The sequence below is a fragment of the Myripristis murdjan genome, chromosome 14 (genome assembly GCF_902150065.1).
Source record: "Myripristis murdjan chromosome 14, fMyrMur1.1, whole genome shotgun sequence".
Classification (NCBI taxonomy): Eukaryota; Metazoa; Chordata; class Actinopteri; order Holocentriformes; family Holocentridae; genus Myripristis; species Myripristis murdjan.
The window spans coordinates 10057066-10082153 of NC_043993.1; the positions used below are offsets into that span (position 1 = coordinate 10057066).

The window sequence follows — 25088 nt, forward strand, 5'->3', positions numbered from 1 at the left end:
TTGGATTCTTTCAGAAACATGGGAAAACTGTGAAACCCTTCAAGGATCTGATCTGGTTGACACATGGTCTTTAAAACCACGAGACCCTCCTGCCCTTTGAAATAGAGCTATGTTTAGCTAAGAGGACAGTCCTGAGAGTTTTTACTACAGAGCAGTGCCTTAAGGATGTCATCAGCACGGTGAGGGTCAATAGGTCATTTTGGGGATAAGTAGCCCCTCCAGTGGCATCTCAACACTCCAGCACCGAGGCACTAGTGCACCAGTGGCCCGCCAAGGACGCAGCACCCCAGCTGTCAGCTCTTGTCTCCTCCTGAACACACTCCCAACCTCACGATAACACCCAGTGTTTCAGGGTTGCTTGTCTGAACCCCTGTGCTCGGTGTCATCACATTTGCGATTATTACACCGCTGCAGAAGAACTTCCAGAGTAAGAGAGCAGTATTTTCACAGATGCGTAAATCAGGGAGATCAGGGAAGATCAAAGAAAGCAAAACCTCACATATGGTCTCGTGTGTTTCGTGCAAGTTTTGTTTTGTGTCTTTCTTTGATGTGACTCTGTGGTAGCATGGCCTGGAGACAGGGTTATTTGCGAGTTGGATTCCCACTGAGAGCACACAGTTTACTTGTGCCACAACTTTATGTTGACTTCTTGGTTTATAAGATATATCTTGCTAGATGACTTAAAGGTTTTTGGGGCCTTTTTTTTTTGGAACATTACAGCGTGTTGTGCACCAGCGCTCGCAAGAAACACATAATTAATCTAATTCACATTTATTACTGTAATTCATACATGTCGGGCTCTGCAGCATTAATTACATTATTACAGAGCAGTTTGGACATGTATGGCCCAAATCCACACAAGCCTCTGTTTTGAGTTTTCATTTGTTGACAGCTTCAACTTCTTGTTTATATTTACAGCCCGTACCTGTGTTTACATTCTGCTTTTATGACACTCAAGTCTCAGCGGCGTGAACCTCGAGGGAAAGCTCTCATCATCGGATTGGCAACAAAAAGGAGCAAAACGTCTGCAGTCTGCTGCGGCGGAGAAATAACTGGCACTGTTTGCCGTGACCTCTGTAACATATTCCAGCCAACATTTGGAGTACGAATGTTGCATGAGAATGGGAATACCGATCGGCATCTTTTTTTTTCTTCCCACTAACCGTTTGATTAAAGGATTCTAACACTAATAATAAAGGACTCAAAAAAAGCAACTGACTAACTATTCTTTTCATAATGTGCTCGTTGTACATTATAACTTGATTTTAGACGTTTTAGCGAAACAGTTTTATCGCCACAACACAGTCTGGTAGCAATAGTGAAGGCTGCCACGGTATTTTGTGCTCTCTTAACTCGATGAGACCTTTGAACTCCTGTCCGTCACGCATTGTCGGCTCTCTGCTCCATCTTACAGCAGACGTACGTAACAGTAGATTTGAACGACCCAATCAGGTGAGGCGAGGTTATGTGATCTCAACCCGTCTAGACTCTGACGTCTGAATTAGTCAAGAGTATCAGGAACTGTTGGTGTGATTTCGCTCGCCGCTCGAGATGCCTGTGTTCCCCTTCAAAAAAATATCCCGAAACAAAATGCTCGGAGAATGACGAACATCTGAAATCGTTAGCTGCTCTGTTCTCTCTGTTCACAGTTAAGGGCATCTGTCTCTTAACCCGCCCCCCGACCCCCCCACCAACCCCCTCCCTCCCACCTCTATGTGCAGCAAGCTTGTATACGGCATGCATGCATAAGGGTGGGAATTTTTTTTTTTTTTTTTTTTTATGTTTTTTGGAGGATGTTTCACTAAAGAACGTAAAAAAGTCTCCCTCTCTCTCTTTCTCTCTGTCTGTAGTTCATCCCTCCAGGGAGCCTGGCTGGCTAGAAGGGACTCTGGACGGCCGGACGGGGCTGATACCAGAAAACTATGTGGAGTTTGTATAGCCCCCGGGGCCTGGAAAGACCCGGACTGAACTCCACTCCACTGGATTGGAGTGGACCAAACTGGACGGGAGTCTTGACTGAATAGGGAGCGGACGGGCTCCATGAGACTGGGACTCGACGAGACTGGGATTTGAAACTGGACCAAGCAGTACTATATTAGATCGATATGACATAGTGGACTGGGGTGAGACCACTGAGTTGCACTGGAAAGTAAAAAAAAAAAAAAAAAGAAAAAAGAAAGAAAAAAAAGACAAGGCCCCCTGCGGTTCTAGCTGTTGTTGGATTGTAGTGTGAAGCTGAAAAGAAAGGCTTCCTGGTCCCGGAGAGGATGATGTGGTAATGAATCTGGAATGTGTGTCTGCATGTGTGTGTGTGTGTGTGTGTTTGTGCGGTTGCATGTGGGTGAATGTTTGTGGGGGTGAGAGAGAGTGTGTGTGTGTGAGAGAAAGACAGACACAGAGAGAAAGAGAGCAGTAGAGGAGAGGGAGAGACAAACAACTTGTAGAAATGAGCTGAGCTGTGCGGCTCACAATTTTTATTTTCAGTCATTGCTTTTTAATTTTATTTTAATTTTGTTATTTTTTAAATGCACTGCCACTGCTTTGAGCATCCCTTCTTTCTCGACTCCAAATGTTAAAAAAAAAAAAAAAAAAGATGTTCCAGTGTTTTTTGGAAAGGGGATGAGGACAGGAAACATAAAAAGCAAGTGGCCTTAAAGTTTGGACTACAAACTTGCTATTTCACCTCCAGACCGTCTGCTGTTTGAATGATTGGCGATCACATCAGGGAAGAGTTGGCTCTCTTAAAGCTGACTTAAACGACTGGGTTTGGTTTTATGGCTGTAAATGCATTTGTGAGCACTTGCTGCTTCGCTGTGACAGCCTGGTAATTCCCTGGGACAAGACTCAACCTGGCTAATGTTTCAGGACTGCAGCAGCAGCAGCAGCAGGAGCCTCAGGCTAGATCAGAACAGGGTGAGGTTGCCTCAAAACAATCCTCCAAAAGGTCAGCAATGGGTTCTGCTTTTTTTTTTTCCCTCAAAATCCACCCCTTCAGAGACCTCACAAAAAAATGTGAAAAATTTCAAACAAGCTCTGCAAGCAAATCAGAGGTTTACAATGAAGCACAGGAGCACTGACACACACTGATTGGTGCTCGCTGGTGAAAACAGGCCCAGCTGTGGATCCCTGCCCCGCTTCCCCGCCAGCTCACACACTTTTTGTTTGGGATTGTTACTCCAACATCGCCTTTAGTTTCTTTTACATGATTTCAGTCCACTTGCTCCTCATCGTTCCGAAAATCCCCATAAAACCTAAATGTTGTAGTTCATTCATTCATTTTCCAGATCCTGTTATTTGTAATGAGGGCGGTGGGTTGCATGCATCGGGCAGAGGCTGGAGCCGGTTGTGTTTCCTCCGTCACGAGCGATCAGTCCAGTTCTTTCAAGTTCTTTCAGCTTTGCAGCACCAACACCCCAAATGGATGATCCTTTTTTAATTTTTAACCCGGGTCTCATTTTTTCTATTTTTTACCATCATGTTGATGAATTTTAATCAGATTTCATCACCTCCTTTCATCAGTTACTTCACTGAGGAGATCATTTAATCTTCAGCGGGATGGAGCGAGTGATCAAATGAAGTCATTTTCAAAACGAAATATGACCCATACTTCTCGGAGTCGTGTACACCGTCATCTGCTTCTTCCTGCCACCCTCCTACCCTTCATCTTCACAAAGTGAGGCAGAGGCCACCCGCAGTAATGATGTGAATAGTATGACTGCCTGGACTGGACTGACATTGACTTTTGGAGTGGGGTGTTTTAGTGCCAAGGGCATGATTGAAAACATGAATGAAAACACAGCCCCAGCTTTCAAAGAGGACGCCTGAAAAAGAAACAGATCTGTGACGAGGGATTAATCAAGGGATGACGTTAGACTAAAATAGACTTTTCAATGCAAAGCTGTTCCTGGAATTCATAAATTAAGACCTTAGGGAGTTACTGATTACATATGTAAATTGATAGGCACTTTGATAACATGAAAAGTGAATAAAAGCCTCCATTAGGCAAAAGTTCACTCCAGATTTTTTTAATTACATGAGTACTGAATTTCAAAGATGTATTTTTAAGCTGGTTCCAATGAATGTCCTCATATCTTCTTGAGTCAAAGCTGAATATATATATATATACTTTTTTTTTTTTTTTTTTTTTTTTTAATCTACTTTGTGAACATCTATCAGCTTACCTGGAAACAAGTTTCCCTTGACATTTGTTCTTTCACTTTGGACATAATATTGAATGACAATTTTAGCATTTTAACAGGTAAATCAAATGGGAGAGGCAAAAAAAAGATATTTTAAATGTGAAACTAGACTACTTTGTTCATATGTAAACCTCTTATTTATGAGACTCTCAAAGGCGCAATTCTGAACTGTTTTCTTTTTGGGGTGTATTGTTGACATTGTAAATAAATACACAACATTTGATAATGTATAATTTTTTTTAAGTGTGAAATTTTATATTTTGTATTTTGAGCATACTAACTTAATTCTGTAGCATCTCAGTTGCCCAAATTTTTGTATCATTTACGTCTATTTACAGCCTTAAATATTCTCTCGTATTTCTTGGTGAATTTACAAGGTTGTGCAGAATTAAAGATCGATGTTGAACAGCGACAGCTGGTCTCGTGGGTTTTTCTCAGATATAGTGCCTGGCCTGTGTACTTATTCTGTGGAAGTATGCACACACTACATACTGCAGTGTTTCCTCTGTAATTTAATGGAGCTGTGGTGTGTGTGTGTGGGTAAACGTTCGTTTTGATTCCATATTCGGCCCCGCTCACATCAGTCTTGTTTCCAGCGGAGGTTACAGCGGTAATGACATTTTTCTTGGGATATGATTATAAAAACTTAAGTGTCATCTGTTAAGTGTTTGAAAGGGAAATGCAGCTCAAGCGTGTTTAGGAAAGTCTTTTTAGCACCAAAAACACACAAACGCACAGATGAAAGTAAAATGGAAATAAACCTTCAGGAGAGTGTTTGCAGTGAAATGGTTTCAGCGTCTGATCTCCTCTGTCGTCAACTGAGCTTGTCCTGTCGTTTGTGTTTTTGACCTTTACTATTTTTAGTCTGTCTGGCCTTTGTTTGTTTCCTGACCGTTACACACAACAATTGCTGGCCCATAAATGTGTCTCATCTCCGGTCTTGTCACTGTAACATAGGCTCTTCACTCTCGTTGACGATGTCGTCAATCCAGGAATTCAAACCGGGGCACTCTGTTGGCCTGTCGAGCTCTGGGATTTTCTTCTCTGTTTCCACAGCGTGAAGAACCAACCACAAAGGCCATGAAGTATGCTGTAAATACGCTTTATGTATTCATTTTTCTGATAGCTGAGTCAAACTCCTGCTAAATACTTTTTCATTTCTTCAAATCCCAGCATGCCCCTCATTTGCCCATCCTGTAGTTTTCGCAGTTTGTTTGGTGCTGCCTGTCTGTGTTGGAGTTGATTAGGAATATTTACCAAAGTGTCGTCACATTAATTTTTTGAACAGTCAGGATAGATAGCACCGCTAAGGGTCCCGGTACTCAGGGTTTTATTATCACCTCCCGCACAAGGCCCAAATTAGGTACCAGGAACTTTATTTGGACCCATGCTGTAGCTGTGGAAACAATTTGCGAACCTGGAAAGTATTTTTCCTAAAGGCCTGTGAGAGTGAACAGTATCAACTACACGCTGAAAGCCTAAAATGTAACTCCCATGTAGTTTTCAATATGTGAGAGAAAATCAAGCGGTCAGAGGTAACGTCTGTAATTTGAAAATCAGGAAACTTTATTGTATAAGGTGTTTGAACTGAATAGAAATCAATCCTTCAGAATTTCAAGCGATGACAAAAAATATATATATATATATATCACCCACGTTGTTACCGACACGATCCCATCTAATGTCAAAGAACAACACAGACAGTTAAATTCAACATTTAATCAAATAGGTGAAAATATTGACAATGACTACAGAAGAGGTGTAATACAGAAGTAATACAAACTATTGTTTTTTTGTTTGCTTTTTTAAACAAATAGACATTTTATATATTTTTTTGTTTTGTTTTTACATTGGATTACATTTACATAACTGAAATACGAACAAAACAGACTTCAATGAAAGCCATATATACCAGTGAAACATGATCTGCCCTTAATTTTTAAAGATAATATTTGCATGTATTTTATACAAAATAGACTTTTATCAACCAGTATGAGGGTAGTGCAATTTGTCAGGCTCTGGTAGATTTACTTTCACGCGCAGATTCAACTTTTTTTTTTTTTCTTTTCTCTTTTAAAGTGACCAGTAAATCCTCACAGCAATATACATGGGGTCCAAAGCCTAGACCTTTACAAAAGATACCTTTCAAATAAAATAAGAAGTACTAGAAGTTAGATAATCATAAGTGCTACTTAATATGTAACTGCTTGAATACTTCTTTTGTTTGTTATATCTTTTTTTTTTTCTTTACTCTGCTTTGGTCACTCTGATATAATACAAAACATCCTCCTGTCCGTCTCACCTTCCAACCCTCCCTCTCCCTGGTTTTCTCATAACTTTTTAAAACACAGTGATCATTCATATAGACTTTCCCATTGATTCATAGAATTTACATTTACTTTACAAGACAAACATGTTTAACACTTTCTAACGTATTCAACACATCTACCTTTTTATCAAACACAAACCAACAAACAGAAAAAAATATTTACTTTCTTTACTCGTTCAATGTACAAAAGGATTGAGTAAAATTATTCATATCAAAGAGGATCAAGCTGATGTATTCAAAATCGCAGAAAATATTGTCTTTTTTTCTTTTTTTTTTGTACAAGAAATCAATCTTCAAAAGCATTGATAGTTGTTAAGGGTTTACCTAGTTTCCTGATTTGAAATCCTATGTCTATGGCTCTCTGTCTCCCTTTCACAAGGCCTTAAGTCGAACACTTAGTTGAAAAGAAAAGAGAAAAATGTATAGGAGTATACAGGTTATATCCATGTAAAAATATTCTGTAATAATAGACACTGTTTACACTGCACTGGATATGCTGGCGCTGTTATGTACACCTATGGCCGATCAGAAATGAGCAAGGATATGATTACATCTACAGGTTAAAGCTGGTTTTTCCAAAGCACCACCACCTGAAAAACATCTCACACCACAATCCTTTATGCAAAAGTTACCCAACAAATAGATATTTTAGTCAGTCGTCCAAAAATAAACTACTGTACTCTGATGTGAACAGCATCAAACCCGCGTTCTTTACAGCACAGGGCCACAGGACCATGCTAGCTGGCAAAGCTAAAAACCTACACTGTACAGTATGCCTCGGGGAGGGAATGCATGCTGCTGAAACACCCCTGTTACAAGTGACCGGCCTTAGACAAAATGGCTGAATAAAAACATTATGGCTCTTATTGAATAGTGGCTCTTATGCGCCCGGAGCCTGCTGTGCCGTTAGCTGTAGACGGGTCTCTATGGCAACCTACTACCCGCTCTGTTAACTGCCATTCAGAGTCATGTGCTGCAGAGGGACAAGTACCGTTAAGAGTAAACAGCTGGAAATCTTACAGCCACCATGTAAGGTAAAGAGGCTAGGCAGTAGGTTGAAAAAAAAAAAAAAAAGAGAGAGAAAAATAGAGTGGGGTCTTTTATTTTGGAGGGGTCCATTTGTCCTTCCAGCTGCAGCCAAAATACAACGGCACTGTCACTGTGTGTTGCCTCGGTCATCGCATGAGCTGGTGCAAACAGGTGGGATCACTTTCAGTTAAAGAGATTAAAAAAAAAAAAAAAAAAAAAAAAACACAGGCGCGTCACAGGGCCGTGCACTGGTCCCCACCTTTTTGACAGCTGTGTAAAATACCGTATGCAAAGGAAAAAAAACAATCAAACAATCAAATACTTTTTAAAGGTAAGCTGGTGTAGGTAGGAGACTGAACCAAGATCTTTCTCATAAATGAACACCCTGAAGCATAGTTATGACAGCCACATCATGCTGAATCATGTGCAAACAAGGTCGGACATGAATAATGACTGTCAACAAAAAAAAAAAAAAAAGCTGAGCTGCTATCTCTCCATGAGTAAAACTGAGTCAGAAACTGGTTGGTACATTTTGGCACTAGTTGAAAAACGTTCAGGTGACATGTGAACCCATCTGAGCTGTCATTCACAAATCATTTAGACCAAATTGCAAAAGAATACTTAACTGATTAATCAATTTTAGAGGTAAAATCATGAGTTTATAACTGTAAGGTTCCATCTATGCTTTGAGATAACGGGCATTGAAGTTTTGACATCTCATATAGCAAAACAATATATTTTTTCGTTTTGTTTTTTTTTTCATTTTTTTTTTTTTTTCAAAATCAAACCTATGGTGAATGTAAAACTTGTTTGCACTATAGAGCACTACAAAGTGCCGACTGTAATGAAGCTGGTTAAAGAGCTTACTTCATAAGATAGTATGAATATTTAATGTCATTGTTGTACATGCTGTATTATTATTATTATTATTTTTTTTCTCCACATCTCACTCATATAATATCAGCAGATCATTATTGGTGTTTGTTTTAACCCATGTGGAACACCAGACTGGTGAAGTTTATCATGTCAGGACAATTCCAGATAACGTTCATCAAGCTGTCTAATCTTTCTGGTACTCAGTGTGCTCATTCTGCTTTCTTAAACAGCAAAGCTCCACCAGTTCAGTACTCCAGTTAGGCTAAAACAGAAGCTATAATCATATATCCATTCCCTTTTGGCCTAGATCTGATTTTTTAGCGTTGGAGAAGGACAGTCTGGCTCGGGGCCAATACCTGTGCAGGTATCTTACTCCATGAAACCAGATACAAACCTGGAACCTAAGAATGAGCATAGCTGGCGATGAATGGAAAGTTTTCAGAGTCAACTGCGTGAATTGTTATGGCTATTTACCAACACCCAACCCTGACATCGGACACCGTGAATGACTTTCCCAAATGCAACTTCATCCTGAAAACCCCTCTGTGCGACTGCAACTGAGTGAATGGCAAATGCTTACTAGGATGCTATTTCATGCCAGGGTTCCTACACGTAAGATAGTACGACACAAAATGTAACACTCTGTCCAGACTGTTTGGGGCTGGAACTGAAGATTTTGATGAGTGTTCAGCGTGTTCAGCGACTTTGACTATCATATGTGTTCTAATGGAGCAATTCAGTCTACAGTTGAAGATTACTGTATTCCTAAACAGCAGCTATTACAATGTTGTAAAAAGGACAGTGGAGCTACAAAATAAAACTTGGCGACATGTTTTGGGAATAACCTTGGTTCCACACTTCACCAGGAAAACTTTCAAAGAGCTCAAAGCGGTCAAATTAATTTTCCATGCATCTCGAGACCCGTGTAGGAACCCTGTCCTGTGAGGTATCGAGGCGAGCTGGCTCTCTTACCGTCACGTGTGGGGATCTGAACACAGAGAGCTGCCCACGTTAACAACACCAACATGGCGGCTTGGAAAGAGAACAGAAAACGCTAGTGCAGAAAAACCAGAACAGACAAAATATGTGGAAGGGTGTCAAGGTTAGATTCCTAAGCAAAATATGCAACAGTTTCGAGAGAATGGCTATGAGGAGCCGTAAAAGCTAAAAAAGGCACAAGTTTTTCCCTTCTCAGATAAATCCTGTGTAAACATTTTGGTGAGTGAATTTGTATCTGTGTATGCTTTGTGAGTATCTGTGTGCGTGTATGTGTGTGTGTGTGGGTGTGTCCTGCGCGTATGTTTTCACAAACGCATGTATGCATAAAATCAATGGAAAATATTCCTCTTGCTGTTTGCTTTTTTTTTTTTTTTTTTTTTTTTTTGTTTATACCTCCGTTGGCTGGGTATATAAATCTGATTCATCTCATTTCGGGAAAGATAACTGCTTCACAGCTGAAACGTGATTCATCCTCTGAAAAGTCTGCGGTTCCGCGGGGGGAAAAAATATCATCTGTGAGTGTTTCTAATTTTCAAGAATTACGTCTTTCCTTTTTTTTTCCTCCATCCGCAGGAGTCCTCTGGGAACCAGAACAAGTGAACACTCATTACATTTTTCTGTACGGTGGCGCTCGGACGGGCAGATGGAGGACAGTAGGCGTGATCTTGGCCAAGCTTGAGGAGGCTACTAATCCGGTGTCTTGGAGAGTGTGTTGGGTGTCGAGGTGAGAAGAAAAGGTAGGTCTAGGTGCTGGCTTGTCAGTGAGGTCGGGATGAGGCTCAGGCGTAAAGCATTGGAGGCAGGAGACTATATCCAAGGACGGAGCCATGGACGGAGGAGGGGGATGGGTGGGGGGGGGGGCTTGTCGCCACTGAGGAAGGCTGTGGCTAAATGGAAACTTATGCATCGCCCAACTTAGAAGAGTCACCCTGCCCTGGGACATTCAGAGCCAACATATCCCCTCTGGAGGCCAAATTCTGCTTGGCTGGCCATGAGGGAGGGCTACAGGTCGGTGGTGGGATAGTCTGTCTTAGATAGAGGCCAAAAGCTGGGGCCCAGGCTTATGATGAATGGGAGGCAGGTATTGTGCTCCTTGATGAGGTCAAACGGCTGCAGCCGGCAGATTTGGCAGGGGTGATTCCTACGAGGCAGGGCAGGGAAAATATCGAGGAATAAAATGAGACTGAGGGCCAGATGGGAGGGCAGAAAGTTTGGGAGGAGGGCGCAAAGGCTTAGGGCTTAGGGCTTAGGGCTCGGAGGGCGAAATCGTGGGGCCCCAGAGAGGTTCAAGGGCAGGGCAGAATTTAAGGCATTGTTTCACAGTTTAAGGCAGTCACTTCTGATGAAACAGCAGAGGCTTGACGCTCCCATCTTTGAATTTTGGTATCTGGTTGGTGATGATCTCCGCAAGCATCTCGGGGAATTCCACGCTGAGGGTTTTATTCACGAAGGTGTAGAAGCAGATCTGGAGTAGACCCTCCACCATCTAGAGGAGACATCCAGAGAGGCAGAAAGACGAGCAGTCAGACCATCAAACACTACCAAACACTCTCTTTCACAGTGCATTTTTTTTTTTTTTTAATTGGGCTGGTATTGTGCTGTGCGCCTTTTCATTTGTGGAAAAAAATGCAATTTCAAAAGGAGCAGTAAGAAATTCCCAGCAATGTTTTTTTTTTTTTTTTCTTTGCATTCCACCCATAAAAATATTTGTGCAATTCAGTCTTAATGCTGGCCTCAGCACTTTGGTCAGCCGCGCTAATTTGATAATGAAATTGACACTCGTCATTTCAGAGGTTCAAGAGATGTCAGAATCAGAGCAATGCAAGCAATGCAATGCACGTACAGTGTCTTTTGTGCACACAAATTCATTATTTTATTGTAGTGGTGTGCATGCGTTCCCACTAAGGCTGGGAAATTGTATTGTTATTACTGGTAATAGTAGTGGTAGCAGTGCTTACATTGTATCTACATTGTGATATGAGACTAGGTATCACTTGGCTGTTGTAATATTGCAATACAGCATCATTGTCCTGGTTTTAAAAGGCTGACTGTCAGTAAAAGGATGCAATGGATGGAATTTTCTGTAGACCATTTCCAGCTGTTCTAATATTTGCCTCTACCTGTGTGTTCATCATATCCACATTATTATTGATTAGTGTTTCTTTTGTGTGTAAATATCTTAGGAAAGCAGACTCACCTGTGCAATATCATCGCAATATCAAAATTGGAGTATTCAGTCAAAGATATTGATTCTGTCCCCCTGTGTGTGTGTGTGTGCATCCTGACCACGCTGAGATACAGATTTATGAACTTTCTGGAACATCATGAGCGCACTGCACATCATGTCAAGCAATGATCGCTCAGCTTGTGCCCCTCCTCATCCATTGCGGGTCATCACCAACATCCTGGCTAACGGTTCGTGGTTAAAGTCACAGTGCTTGAAAGCTACCTGGAGTTATATGACCTTTCACGTTGTCATTATTTTGACACCAGTAAACAAAACAATACATGGAGAAACAGCTGTGAACTTGGGATGACTGGTGAGCATGCCAAACTGCACTGAGTACCACACTACTGCATGTGTGTCGCTAAATGTCCGACTACCGGGTTCCCGTGGTTGCTAAGTAACGGCAGATGCAAACCGCGGCGCAACCTTCCTTGTGCTGTGATAAAATCATGTGTGGGGCACAGTTGGCGTTTTAGGTGCTGCAAGTGACCGGGCCCACGTGCTTCACTGCTCTTTAACAGCAAATGTGCTACTGTCAGTGCCAGCGTGAAGCTGAGATGTGCATTATTTAAAACATATTTATGCACATATGTACAATTTTTTTTAAATATGTGAGTTGTTTTTGTGGTCTAAAAATTGTCAAGCGATCCTTTAAGTAGAGTCAGACAGAGAGAGAGCTTAACATAGCTGTAATCAGAACATAATGCACTGACTAGGATCTGGCAGAGTAGTCTTCTGAGTTTTACGCTACTCAGCATGGTGTAGGTGACTCCACGGGGCTCCGTTGTTGATGCAGAGAATGAATATAAATTAAAAAGTCATACACATGAATGTACTTTAACCACAATGGAATGGAAGAAAAAGCCTGGCTGGTACAGAAAAGCCGGTTAAAAAGCCATGATGCATTTCTATGATCCACTTTCCACTTGTTAGAAATTCCCATGAGCAACATACAGGAAGAAAAAGATGTTTTTGTGTGTGTCTGTGTGTGTCTAAGCCTGTGTTGTATTCTCCTAACCTCCTGCATGGAGTCCAGTAGCTTGGTTAGCTGGTAGAAGCGTTGCCAGTTCTGGCTGGAGTTCTCCTCTCTCTTCACAATGGCCTTTCCCAGTTCCTTGATGTACGTCATCCTGATCTCATCAAAAACCGCCTGGCTCTTCAGACCATCTTTTGGTACTGTAATCACACACACATTCACACATTCACACACAGACATGCAAGAGTTCATGTTAGCTGGTAATTGCAGGGCTGTGGCCAATAAAATGAGCCCAGAGGGGAAACAAGTTTATGTGCTATATTAAAAAAGCATTTTTCATTGGTTAGATGACATACAGATTCAACTCTCTGTTTGCAATCGATGCTTTTAAACACATCAGCAGACCCTTGGTAACGGCACACAAACTTGTTTAGAAACCATATCAGAATCATATGAAGGTTATTTTCAAGACAGTGAACTTGCACAGTTATTTTATTTCCATCTTATTAACACCTATTAATGTATGTTTATGTAGAAGTGGGAATCAATCAATAATTCGACAATACAGACGATCCTGTGATATGTGATATGTGTAAGATAATCAGCTATGATACATCACACTATCTTTAACAAAAGATGAAAAAAATGCCCTGGAAAATACCTTTTTTTTCAATAAACAGGAAAAAAGTTTTTTCAGTGTTTCTATATGCACACTGACTGCAACATGCACATGACAGAACAGTTCTAGTTAAAATACCTAAAAGGCAAAAAAGGAAGAAGGAAGAAAAGGAAGACATACACCTCATAGCAACTCAGCTCTGCAATCTGTGCAAAATAAGCTGAAAACTTCAATACTTAGCATAAGTGTATCAATAACGTCTCACAACAGCAAGTGTTGTGACGCATTGCTTTATGGATTTATTGTTCTACCACTAATTATAAGGTGTAAATACACATTTCTGTGTATTTATACTTGTTAATTTGAACAGCAGCAGGTGCCCCATCCTTTACTTATGTGTCTCAACTTGTAAATCTATCATCAACAATGCTGTATATTTATGTATTGGCTGATTTATTTTCTTCATGTTTAATATGTATATAATATTTGTTTCATTCCTGTATCTCCAGTACTCATTACTTGTCTTATTCTTGTTTGTTTCCTCTTCTCTGCTGCTGTAATGACCCACACAGGGATCGTTCATCTGATTTTGCCACCTGGGACCCCATCGATGACCCTTAGCAATCCTTCAATGCCTCTTTGGAAACTACTGGGTTAATACAATCCCACACACAGACACACACACGCACACACACACACATACACCTCCTAACCAGCAAGCTGCAGCCAATGGAAAATATGCAAAACCACAGGTAACATCAATGGCTGCTGTGCAGTGTGTTTCCTGTCTGACGTGGCACAGATGAGGCCTAGCAGGAACAGAGAAGGAACGGACACATACCTCACAGAAGTCATAAACTTGTGTGTATATTATAAAATGTGCGCAGTGAGGTTTTTCTCTGTGCTGGATGTTGCTTTACATGCTCAATGTAAAACAACAGTTGTGCAGTCATCTTCTTGCCCATGTCAGACATCAAGGACCCTTCCTTTTGTGTTCCTCCTCAACCTGGCCCGAGCCAAACGGCCCTGGCCTCCAGCCCAGACAAAACCGCAGTCACCAGACCAGAGATTATGCAAAGCCACACAGGGCAGGATCAGGGTAAAATACTGTCTGATTTACATAATCAGATAAATGGGAGATGCCTCACTGCATGCACTAACTGCCCTCTGCACTTTGCATTTGCTGGTTTGGCTAAGAGACAGTGATTTCTGTAAAGAGTGAGAACAGATTTTCTCTTCAGTCTGCCCTCTACCCTTAGATTATTTAGTACTATGAACTAACAGAGGAAGTGTTATTTTGATTTAACAGAGCTCTGAGGGTTGTTATTGGCAGAGCCAGCCCATTTTCTAGTGTTTTTATAATTATTGAAATTTTGTAGAGCAGACGCTGAATCCATTAGAAGTATAATCTAGCTTCTGAAGTTAACAGGTAGATAATAAATCAAGCTGTCCCCTTGGTGATTGTGATTTGCATTGTTATTTCTGTGAGTGCATACAAGTATGCGCATGTGCACATTAACACCATTATTAACTCTCATCTCAACTTAATTTCTATAGCACTTTACAAACACAACACAGTTGATCAAAAGTGCTTTACAGTGCTTTTACATACAGAGGAAAGCAAAACAAAAGGAACAAACACAATAGAGGGGATGAAAAATTAGAGTGATGATGGTAACAACAATAATAATGATAATTACAACACTAATAATAGTAATAGCAATAGTAAAGACTACAGAGACTTAAGGAGAAATATTTGAGCTGATAAAGTCTGGCACAGCTAAAGGCTAATGGGTAAAAGTGTTTTAAAATGAGTGTAAGCCAGCTCAAACCAAACTTGTCCTGATAGTATTCTCATTCCTGACAGGACCCAGCTGGAAAATGGTCCCAGGTATAAAAAAAAAAAAAAAAAAAACCTAAGTCTGGTATGGAAATGTCATTTCCTCTGCACAACCATCAAATCACCCTTAAAGTGCATCTGTTCCTCAACCACTGATTTGGAGCAAATCGGAAAGAATAATGGTCTTTTCAATCCAATTTTCTAACACCAAGCTGAAATAAACAGGATTGAGCAAAAAGTTAGATTTAGTGAGGGTTTTATAGTGTTATTCTTGGGGTTTTAATGGTGATAATTTCATAACTACAGGAATAGCCTGCTGCTTCAATAACTTCTCGCTTACTTTCCCTCTTAGAAAGCAAGAGCAAGTGAATGCTGCTGTATTTATTTTTCCTTTTGTATTTTTTTTCTTCACCCGTTAAAAGTCCCCCATCCAACAGCCTTGGCTGATTTGAACATGTTCAAACAAGCCATGAAAGCAAATCGCTGGTTACAAATCATTTAAGTGCATCTTTTCCTAACCAGTTCATTTAGAATAAAACAGAAAGACTAATTCTCTGCCGAATCCAATTTTCAGATGGCAAAGCTGAAATTAACAAAATTAGGCAAAAAATTTGGCTTTGTAATGGTTTTTCACGCTGCTTTCTTCTCAGGGCAATTTAGGATGGTAATTACATACCAAGACAAATTGCAAGCTGTCTTTTAATTTCCATCTAAGGTGGCAGAGGAAAGTGGAAGGCTGCTCTGCTTATTTTTTGTTGACCACTTCCAGCACTTCCTCACAATAAGATTAGAACATTTTCAAACAACTTTCACAAGCGAATCTTTGGTTACAAGGCAAAGTCAGAGTAATAAGGTCAAGACAGCTGATGTTGCTGATGATCGGCATAATTTTTAGGGAAATACTGCTTTCAGAGCAGTTGAAAAATGAAAGAGTCTACTGTTAGGATGGTGGGGGTCCTTGATGATTTTCCTGGCCTTGGTCTTGCACCACCTGGTGTAAATGTCCTGCAGACTGGGGAGGCCACCTCTGACTGCACCACCCTCTGCAGGGCCAGGTAATCCTGCTTGGTGCGATTCCCCAACCGGGCAGGGATGCTGACTGATAGGATGCTCTCTATAGTGCAGATATAGAAGTTCCTTAGCACCTTCAGGGGCAGCCTAAAGTCCTTAACACATTTAAGGTGGTAAAGATGCTGGCGGGTCTTCTTTACCAGGGTGTTGATGTAACAGGACTAATACAGGTCCATGATAGTAATGGATCACCTCCTCCAGGTGGGCCCTCTTGTCATTGTTGGAGATCAGGCCCATCCCAGCTGTGTTATCGGCAAACTTGACAATGATGTTGGAGTCAGCAGTGGTCACACAATCAAACAAGTGCAGCAAGTACAGAAGGGTCGCCGCATTGCCTCTTTCACCACTCGCGTTGTATGAGGCAGCTTTGTAATTGTCCATATAACCGTTTGCAAGTCCTGAGTTGTAGGCAGCAGTGCAGAACTTCAGAGCATCATGGATGGATTTATCCACCCAGAGTTTCTGATTGGGAAGGGTCCTCATAGTAATTTTGGGGACAATGTTGTCCACCAGTTTCCCTGTAAATCCCACAAACACTTCCATGAACCCAACATTATCATCAGCTGTGCTGAAACGTGCCAGTCTGCATCATCTAGGGCATCCTGTAGAACAGCTTCTTTTTGGTTGGTCCACCATATGACCACCCTCTGCACTGGAACTTCTTGTTTCAGTTGTAGTTTCCATTTGAGTATGAGGAAAATGGCCGTGTGATCTGATTTGCCAAAAGGAGGTAGAGACTGCACTCTGTAGCTGTCATCAAAGATTGTGTAGCAACGATCCAGAATCCTTTCGCCTCTGCTGCGCTATGTAATATGTTGCTAAAGTTAGGCATCACCCATTTGAGATTGTCACTGTTGAAGTCTCTGGCCACAATGAGGGCTGCATCCCGGTGGTTAGTCTGATACCTGATGAGAACCTCATGCCACTCAAACAGAGCAGTGTCCTTGTTCGCTTGAGGTGGAATATAAACAGCACTGATAATGACCGTGGTGAACTCCCAGGGGAGATAAAAATGGGCGACATTTGATCATCAGGAGGTCCGGTTCGACGTACAGGAATGCATGAGAGGCACTTCACACTGCAAAAACTCAAAATCTTACCAAGATTATTTGTCTTATTTCAAGTCAAAAATGTCTTATTCCTAGTCAAAATATCTCATTACACTTAAAATAAGACATGATCAGCTCAGAAGTAACTTGTTTTTAGACAGTTGTCTCTTGTTTCAAGTGAAAATTCACTTGAAACAAGTGAAAATTTGCTTGTTTCATTGGCAAAATTTGTTTCTTGTTTCTAGCTAATTTTCACTTATTTCAAGTGAATTTTCACTTTTTCCACTGGCAAATTTTGCCAATGAAACAAGCAAATTTTCACTTGTTTCAAGTGAATTTTCACTTGAAACAAGTGAAAATGGTCTAAAAACAAGTTACTTCTGAGGTGATCATGTCTTATTTTAAGCTTAATGAGATATTTTTACTAGAAATAAGACATTTTGACTTGAAATAAGACAAATAATCTTGGTAAGATTTTGCATTTTTGCAGTGCATTTCTGCTGTCCCACCAGTTGTTATTTATCATCAGACATACTCCATCTCCCCTTCATTTTCCAGACTCCACAGTTCTGTCCATATGGTGAACCGAGAGGGTCTTGGCTAGCTGAATAGTGTGGTCAACTCATTGGGGGTCAGCCATGTTTCAGAGAGGATCAGGATGTTACAGTCTTGTATATCTCTGTGGTATTTAATCCTGGCCCTGAGGTCATTCAGCTTGTTCTCAAGAAAATGCACATTGGCTAGTAGGATACTGAGCAGAAGTGGACTGTGTGTTCATGTCCTAAGCCTGTTCTTGACACTATATTGTTTCCCTTGATGTCTCCTCAACTTTGGGCCAACATGTCCTTTGTCACTGTCTCCTCTCCTTAGAGTTACGGTAGGCCAAGACAGATCAAGTGATAAAGGTGTTGAGGATCAGTGAGTAAGTTGTAATGTGAGTGTCTGCCTATCATAAGTGATAAGAGCTAGAGCGGAAGGTGCAAATGAGTACACAAAAACTAAACATAAAACCAAAAAACAGCAAAGGCTAACCGGACACACAGCACACACACAGCACAATGGCAGCTGACCCCACTGGAACCATCTTGTCTTCTGATTTATATCAATAGTCTGTGATGTTCAGTACATTCCAGGGAGTTATGTTGTGCTTAAGTGTAACTTACTGTTGGTGTACCCACTTTCACTGAGTTTCAGCAACTTAAACTTTAGTTCGTAATTTCCTACAGTTTCCCAGAATGACTTTCAACAAACTCAAGAGAACTGGCCTTGCGGAATCCAGCTGGGTTTTACATGTAAATGGAGGGAGCAATAACAACAGTTAACAGCAAGAGAGCCTGAGTCTCCTGTTGTGAAAAAGTGAGCTGTGCCCGTTATTCACAACACGACACATCTTGCAGTTGTGCTGCTTTCTGCTCTATTGAGGCTACTGTCAACGGAGAAACCGGTATCCCTGCCTCTTTTAAAACGAATTTGTCCCTGTGTGATTTTAAAAAAAAAGCCCTCTCTATTCAATTATGAGAGACCGCTATCAGATCCTGACATTCACTATTGATGTTTCAGAATGGAAAAAAAAAATCTACCATAAAATTCTTCTGTAGCTGTGCTGGAAATATCTCAACACGTCATGCTGCAACGTCATGCGGTCTATATGTAGGCAGTTATTCGTGGCAACAAGAGAAGCACACCACCAAACAAAATGGAAGCAGAAATGCAAAGTACACTTTTACCAACTTATTAAAAGAGGAAAACAAGTTTTAAAAGTTTTTTTTTTTTTTTTTTTCTGAGGATGCAGTTTTTAAAGCTGCCAGTCCACATTGCTGTACTGCAGACTCAAGTAAAATGACTATTCAACACCTCAAAAAGAAAATGAAATAATACCGAGTGTTACCATTTCACCAACTAGTTCAAACTATGCTGCTAAAGCACTGTAGCTCTAGACCTTGTATTACATGTAAAATTATAACATATGACTGGTTGATCTTTATTGACTGATACTTAAAGCTTTTAGCTATTTTATCATTTACCCATAATTCAAATACAGAGAGAAATTATAGTAATAGTTTTGATTTGGTGCATGTTTGGGGGATGGGCAGACCCCTCCATCAGAGTGTAGTGGGGTATATAGCAAAACATTTTGTTGATTTCAGATTGTTGTAGAGGTTTTTAAACATTTTCAAGCAAAAAAAAAAAAAAATAAAAAATAAAAAAAAAGAAAGAAAGAAAAAAGTGACTTTACAAGCCATCTGGGATAAAAAGATTTACCCTGGCTTTAATCATAATCTGCAACCCCACTGTGATATATTTAGCCTACCTTCTAATGCAAGGCTAAATATACTTGCAAAGACTTTGGCAGAGTCAAAAACATGAAAGTCATTTCCAGATCTAATTTAATCCCAGAATAATTGAGGGGCCTATAGTTTGAGAAACACTGTTGTGATTTCCATTACCTGTGCTGAGCAGGAGCAGGACCTTCATGCACAGGTACTCATCGTAGGACACCTGCAGTCTGACAAACTCATTAGAGATCTTCAGCATCTGCTCGCACTGGTCAGTCATGAAAGGCAGCTTCATGCGTTCTCTACAGGAAGGGAAGAGGTGATGAAAAAGAGAGGGGGGAAACAGGAATAAGTAGAGATGAAGGAAGAGAAACAGGAGGGAGAGCACAAGGGAAGATGGAGAAAGGAAGCAAGAAATGGAGAATAAGAAGGAGCAGGAGGAAAGGAAGGCAGAGGAGAGACAGAGATAGAGACCTCGAGATTAGACTCAAAACACATTTACGCATCCTGTTATTCATTTCTCAATAAACAGCCGTAGCAGCAGAGTGTTATGGCACAGTAGGAGAAAATTTGGCTGTGAAATCAGTCTTGATGGACTTTCACACCTCCTTCCACTAACACACAACCCACATTACTCAACCACTAAAATCGATACAGCACTTTCTGCTGATGGCCTTGGGGTTAGAGCTGTCCATCCATTCCATCCAACTGTGCTGCTATTGCCAAAGACCTCTTCACCTTTCAGATCTATTTTTTCCCCCACTCTGAGGTTGCGTGCCCATTGGGAACAACCCGGGCCTCTTTTTCTGCCGTGTTTTCAATGGAGAGAATGTGCAGCACGTCGTCATCGGTGCTGAGAGCACAGCGTGATTATCTGCGCTCAGAGCACCAAGTACGACAAGGTAAAACAAAATAAAATCACATGTGGGAAGGGCACCGTGCTTCAGACATCGTTTTGATTGTCACTTAAGAGTCGATAGCAGTTCAGCCAAAATTCAAAAAACACTTGTGCATCTAGTGCAATCTGTCCAGAGAGTTGCTATCTGCCTCTAATTTGCACCTGTTGGAAGCAGAGGCATATAGTCTGCCAGTATTTCTTTATTTCTTTTCTTTTTTTTTCTTTTCTTTTTTTTTTTTTTTTAGTTTAAGCTCCGCAAAACAATACCCATCCAGCCCCATTGTGCTGGGGTACTGTCCTTTTCTTTTTTTTTTTCTTTTTTTTTTTTTTTTTTGTATTTGAGGGGATTTTAGTTGTGGGTGAAATAAAATTGCCTAAGAAAAAAAAACAAAAAAAAAACAGTTGCTGTCTTTTTATTTTTATCCTGAGTACCATCATTTTATAAAATGCATCGCCTATGATTTTTAAAATTGTGATACAGGTACATCTCAAAAAATAGAATATCATGGAAAAGTTCATATTTTTTCTGTTATTGAGTTCAAAAAGTTAAATATTTCAAGCCTTTTGTTTTAATTTTGATGATAATGGCTGAGAGTTCATAAAAATCAGAAATCCTATATCTCAAAATATTAGGATATTACATAAGAGCAATCAAAGAAAGGATTTATAATACAGAAAACATTCTGAAAAGTATGATAATTTATGCTCTCAGTAATTTTGGGGCTCCTCTTGCATGAATGACTGCATCACTGTGGCTCTGCTGAGGTGTTAAGGAAGCCCAGTCTGCTTTGATAGTGGCTTTTAGTTCGTTTGGACCACAATAGTTCAGTCTTCCTCCCTCAAGGAACTTCTAAAAGATTTGAGGTTAAACAAGCAGTTCAGCAAGGCTGTTCCTGCTCTGGTTCATTATTTATTTTAGCTGCAGAATTGTTGGCTATTTTCATAAAAAAAAAAACAGACCTGACATAGAGCCCTTAAATGTGTATGGAAATCATCTGTGCATGACTGAGTTGGCAGATGACTCTACTGACGTAGTCAAAAGTTCAGGACAGACCCCTCTGCTAATCAAGAAGATACACATGTTTTGTCAAGCTCTAGGTGCCATATATGACTGTCCCCCCCAGCTAGCACACCCATTTGGGGCCAAAATGGGTTGCACCCGGGCTGATATAAGGGACCCATCTAGGATACCCAACTGGGACCCAGCTAATTTTGTCTGCAGTTTCCATGGAGGCCCCATATGGGTTAGCCCACAAGGGTGGGCCCTTGATGGGCCCCATACAGCGCCCATATGGGTAACTCCAGTTTCTCCCATTTGGGGCCCAATTTGTATTGGATTCCAATGAAAAAAGAAGTGAAATACTTAGAAGTGGTTATTACAAACTTTATATACAGTCCAGATGAGCTGAAGACCAATATCAGAGCAGCCTGCACATCCAGAGCACCTCAGCTGAGCCACAGGTGATCAGCCTGTGGCTCAGCTGAGGATTTTTTTGAGATGCACATGTATACTACCTTGCTCCCGAATAACATTAAGGCAAGGGAAAAAAAGAGGGGAGGTCAGTGTAAGTCTGAATGACTTACACAGACTGGCAGCAATCAAGGACACACATCAACCAATGTGGATGAAGTGGTGAATATCAGACTGCTGATGACATCGGATGTGTGGGAGAAATTCGGTGTAAGTACAAAATAATGTCCTCAGTTGCTTCCCTTTGACAGACTGAAGTTAAAAGCAAGCCCTCTTAAAAGAGAATAATGTATTTGATAGCAGGTATGGCTCGGGCTGCGGCTCTTGCATTAATGGGTCAGGTCAGGCCCAGAATTGATTTAGAGAAAATTGCAGGTAACGGGTCGGGTTAGGTTTGAAAGACTGGACCCCTGCAGGACTCTGGTCCACCACAGTATCAGGAGGCTTGATGCAGATGAAAGGACAGAGTGCTACCATTTCTCTCTGATGGTGAAATGTCGGGTTGTTTTTATAATTTGTGCTCAAAAAGCTGGGAAACGCACTAGTCTCTCATTAATGACAAATGAGCCTCTGCCTTTTCCAATTCACTCAGGGGACTGTGGTAAAGACTGTGGTAAGCAGGGATACACTTTAGCACAATCAATTTCTATGACCAGTAGTTTACGGAGTAATGAGGCTTTCTATTGAAGGCACCGGAGTCGAACCTAAGCCATCCCTCCAGTGTAGCTTCAAAGTAGGCATTTATTGTTATTTACTGAAGAGTTCAATATGTTGCTGATGCATCCTAGTCTGTCTACGCCGTTACTGCTACTACTGTTATTTCCTGATTGTACTTTGTTCAGTGTATTATATCAATTGTGGGGATTTTTTTTTTCTCTGTAGTGCCACAGCGTCTACTATTACAGCGATTAAGGCTCACCTCTTCTTTACACATCATATCACCTCACCACTGCAAGACGAGCCACTAGCTTTATTAGCTTTTGGCATATATGGCCCCGAGTAGATGGAGCCCTGGTGAACCGCTCATTATAGGATTATACACTCTTTCCAGTGTTTACATCAAAACTGCCAAATCTGCAATAGACATGTTCATATAGGCTGCTTATGATGAGATATGCACCTTCTATTACATTCCAGTCTAGCATAGTTATGAATAGATGGATAAAAGTATGTGTCTGTCAGGCAATGAAGTCTGACTGATGACTAAAATGAGCAAAGAGCTACAGAGACAAGCTATACAAACTAAAACTGACCAACTGATTGAAATATTGTCAGCATAGCAACATGGAAAAATGCACTATCCGAATCGGAGGAGATGTAATTTTTCGATAAAGGTAAAATGTGAGATAAAATATCATCATAAATTAAGTATTGTATCCATAGATGCCCTGGCCTGAAAACTGTTTTCTCCATAGGTAGAGAGAAAACGTGTTTGTTTGGCACACCCTTTACCATATTGTCCAGCCCTAACGTAAACCAAAAATTGAATGACTACAAGCCAGACTAGAAAGATAAACAGTGTGATGAATTTCTATAAATACAGAGTTTGACGGCTGCCGCTGTGGTACGTACTCGTTGATGACGAGGTCGGGGGCGAAGCAGAGCATGCTGCCGTTACACTGCTCGTAGGACCTCCAACCCAGACTGAAGGACATCAGGAAGAGCCAGGAGCACTGCAGCAACGTCATCTGGTCATCCAGGTGCAGGTTACGGAAGCCTACGGAGATCAAATTAGGTAGGTTAACAACAACAGACACACACACAGCCAGACAAACAGAAATGCACATAGGCGGACATGACAAATGACAGAAAGGCGTACACAGACATACACACACTCACAGACACAGGAATAAACTTCATCAAAAATACCAGCAAATAAAGTAAAACCACATTTTAAACAAATATTGCAAGTATATGTGATTGTTTTAAACAGACTAATAGTTAGTGTCATAGATACTCTTGTGATACTGTGACAGCTGTGCATTTTTGTCTGTCAGAGCACTGCAATATTACTCTGTTTTATGGAGCACGGTTGAGTTATGAGTGTCATTACATATTATGTGGTCTGTGAAACTATTTCCATTCTTTAAATACTTTCAAAAAAAAAGCACAGCGAAAAAAAAAAAAAAAAACTTTGCTAAATGTTGATCTTATGTTCAGAGAGATACATACAGCAAGCCTCGCTGGGCAAAGGGAATGTGAACGAGGAAAATGAAATTTAAAGAAGTGAAAGCAATAAGCCCTCGATCCATATTCCATTATTAACACACAATTACCATGTCAGGTTACAAAAAGCAGGCAGGGAGAACAAAAAGGATCATCTAGTTAAGTCAATGTTCAAACTGGACTTAAATTAAAGCTCGATTGTTTCCACTTTAGGACTTCAAGAGTGAAAGCACATAAAAAAGTCCTTTCACATCATATTTGTTTTAAGCATGACTCTGTTATGTAAGAGCCTCCCTAAGAGCTTTCCTTCCCTATCTCCTTGGCGAGCCGCCAGCTATGGGCAGTGAACACACAGCACGATTTCGACCAGATTTTCTTCTCCGTGATGCTGTAGACACTCACTTTGACAATCAGCTAAAAACGCTTATGTCACTGTTTTGCCGAGAGGTTTTCTCAGAGAAACCCGATCTTAAAACACTGGTGTGAAAAAACAGGGATGATTAGTGCAAGAAGTCGTGTTGTGTTTGCCTACCTCAAAGGAGAAATGAGGGCACACAGGCTCCAAGCAAATACTTGAGGCGATTACCAAATCATGTGCCTTCTCTCTCATGATTAGAAACTAGTAAGGGCGGTTCAAATTCCAAACACTTTTGTATTTATGTTTTTGAAAAGGGAGATTGTGTAGTCTACATGCCCATCAATTACACATTTCAAACTTTGTAAAGAATCCTAAGGCTTTTTTTTTTTTTTTTTTTTTTTTTTTCCTGAGCTGTCCTAAAGTTCCTGAGGTCACATTTTGGTCTACTACTTTTTTAATAATGTTACTGGAAGTTTGTGTCTCATGTTTCTCTGTATCACACACAGGAAGCCTATCAGTTTACATTTTGACTTAGCATGTGCTCCCTTTCTCATCTCCTGTAAGATTCTTTGATTATTTCTAGGGACAATATTTTAGGAAAATGTGTTTAATGTACTGTTTCAGATGTGCTAGTTCTAGATTATAATGATGACCTCCACAAAACACTTTTTGCGTACCATTGCGACTAATCTACAGAAGTAAGCT

At 40.7% G+C, this 25088-nt stretch overlaps 2 protein-coding genes across 7 annotated transcripts in view; one reads left to right on the forward strand and one right to left on the reverse strand.

Annotated features, from left to right (window-relative positions):
• LOC115371344 (rho GTPase-activating protein 26) overlaps nucleotides 1-4611 on the forward strand; it is a 132368-nt gene extending 127757 nt beyond the window's left edge. For 3 of the 4 annotated variants that reach the window (XM_030068664.1, XM_030068665.1, XM_030068666.1), the window contains exon 25: nucleotides 1851-1939. In XM_030068664.1, the coding sequence (XP_029924524.1) occupies nucleotides 1851-1939 (89 nt within the window). Of the gene's footprint in view, nucleotides 1-1850 lie in introns of all 4 variants that reach the window. The other variant, XM_030068663.1, reaches the window with a different exon arrangement.
• Nucleotides 4612-5903: 1292 nt separating this feature from the next.
• LOC115371928 (glucocorticoid receptor) overlaps nucleotides 5904-25088 on the reverse strand; it is a 95102-nt gene continuing 75917 nt past the window's right edge. For all 3 annotated transcript variants that reach the window (XM_030069553.1, XM_030069552.1, XM_030069551.1), the window contains 4 exons: nucleotides 23432-23576; nucleotides 19662-19792; nucleotides 12678-12835; nucleotides 5904-10918 (listed from right to left, as the gene is read on the reverse strand). In XM_030069553.1, the coding sequence (XP_029925413.1) occupies nucleotides 10766-10918; nucleotides 12678-12835; nucleotides 19662-19792; nucleotides 23432-23576 (587 nt within the window). In that variant the 3' untranslated portion in view covers nucleotides 5904-10765. The remainder of the gene's footprint in view (nucleotides 10919-12677; nucleotides 12836-19661; nucleotides 19793-23431; nucleotides 23577-25088) is intronic.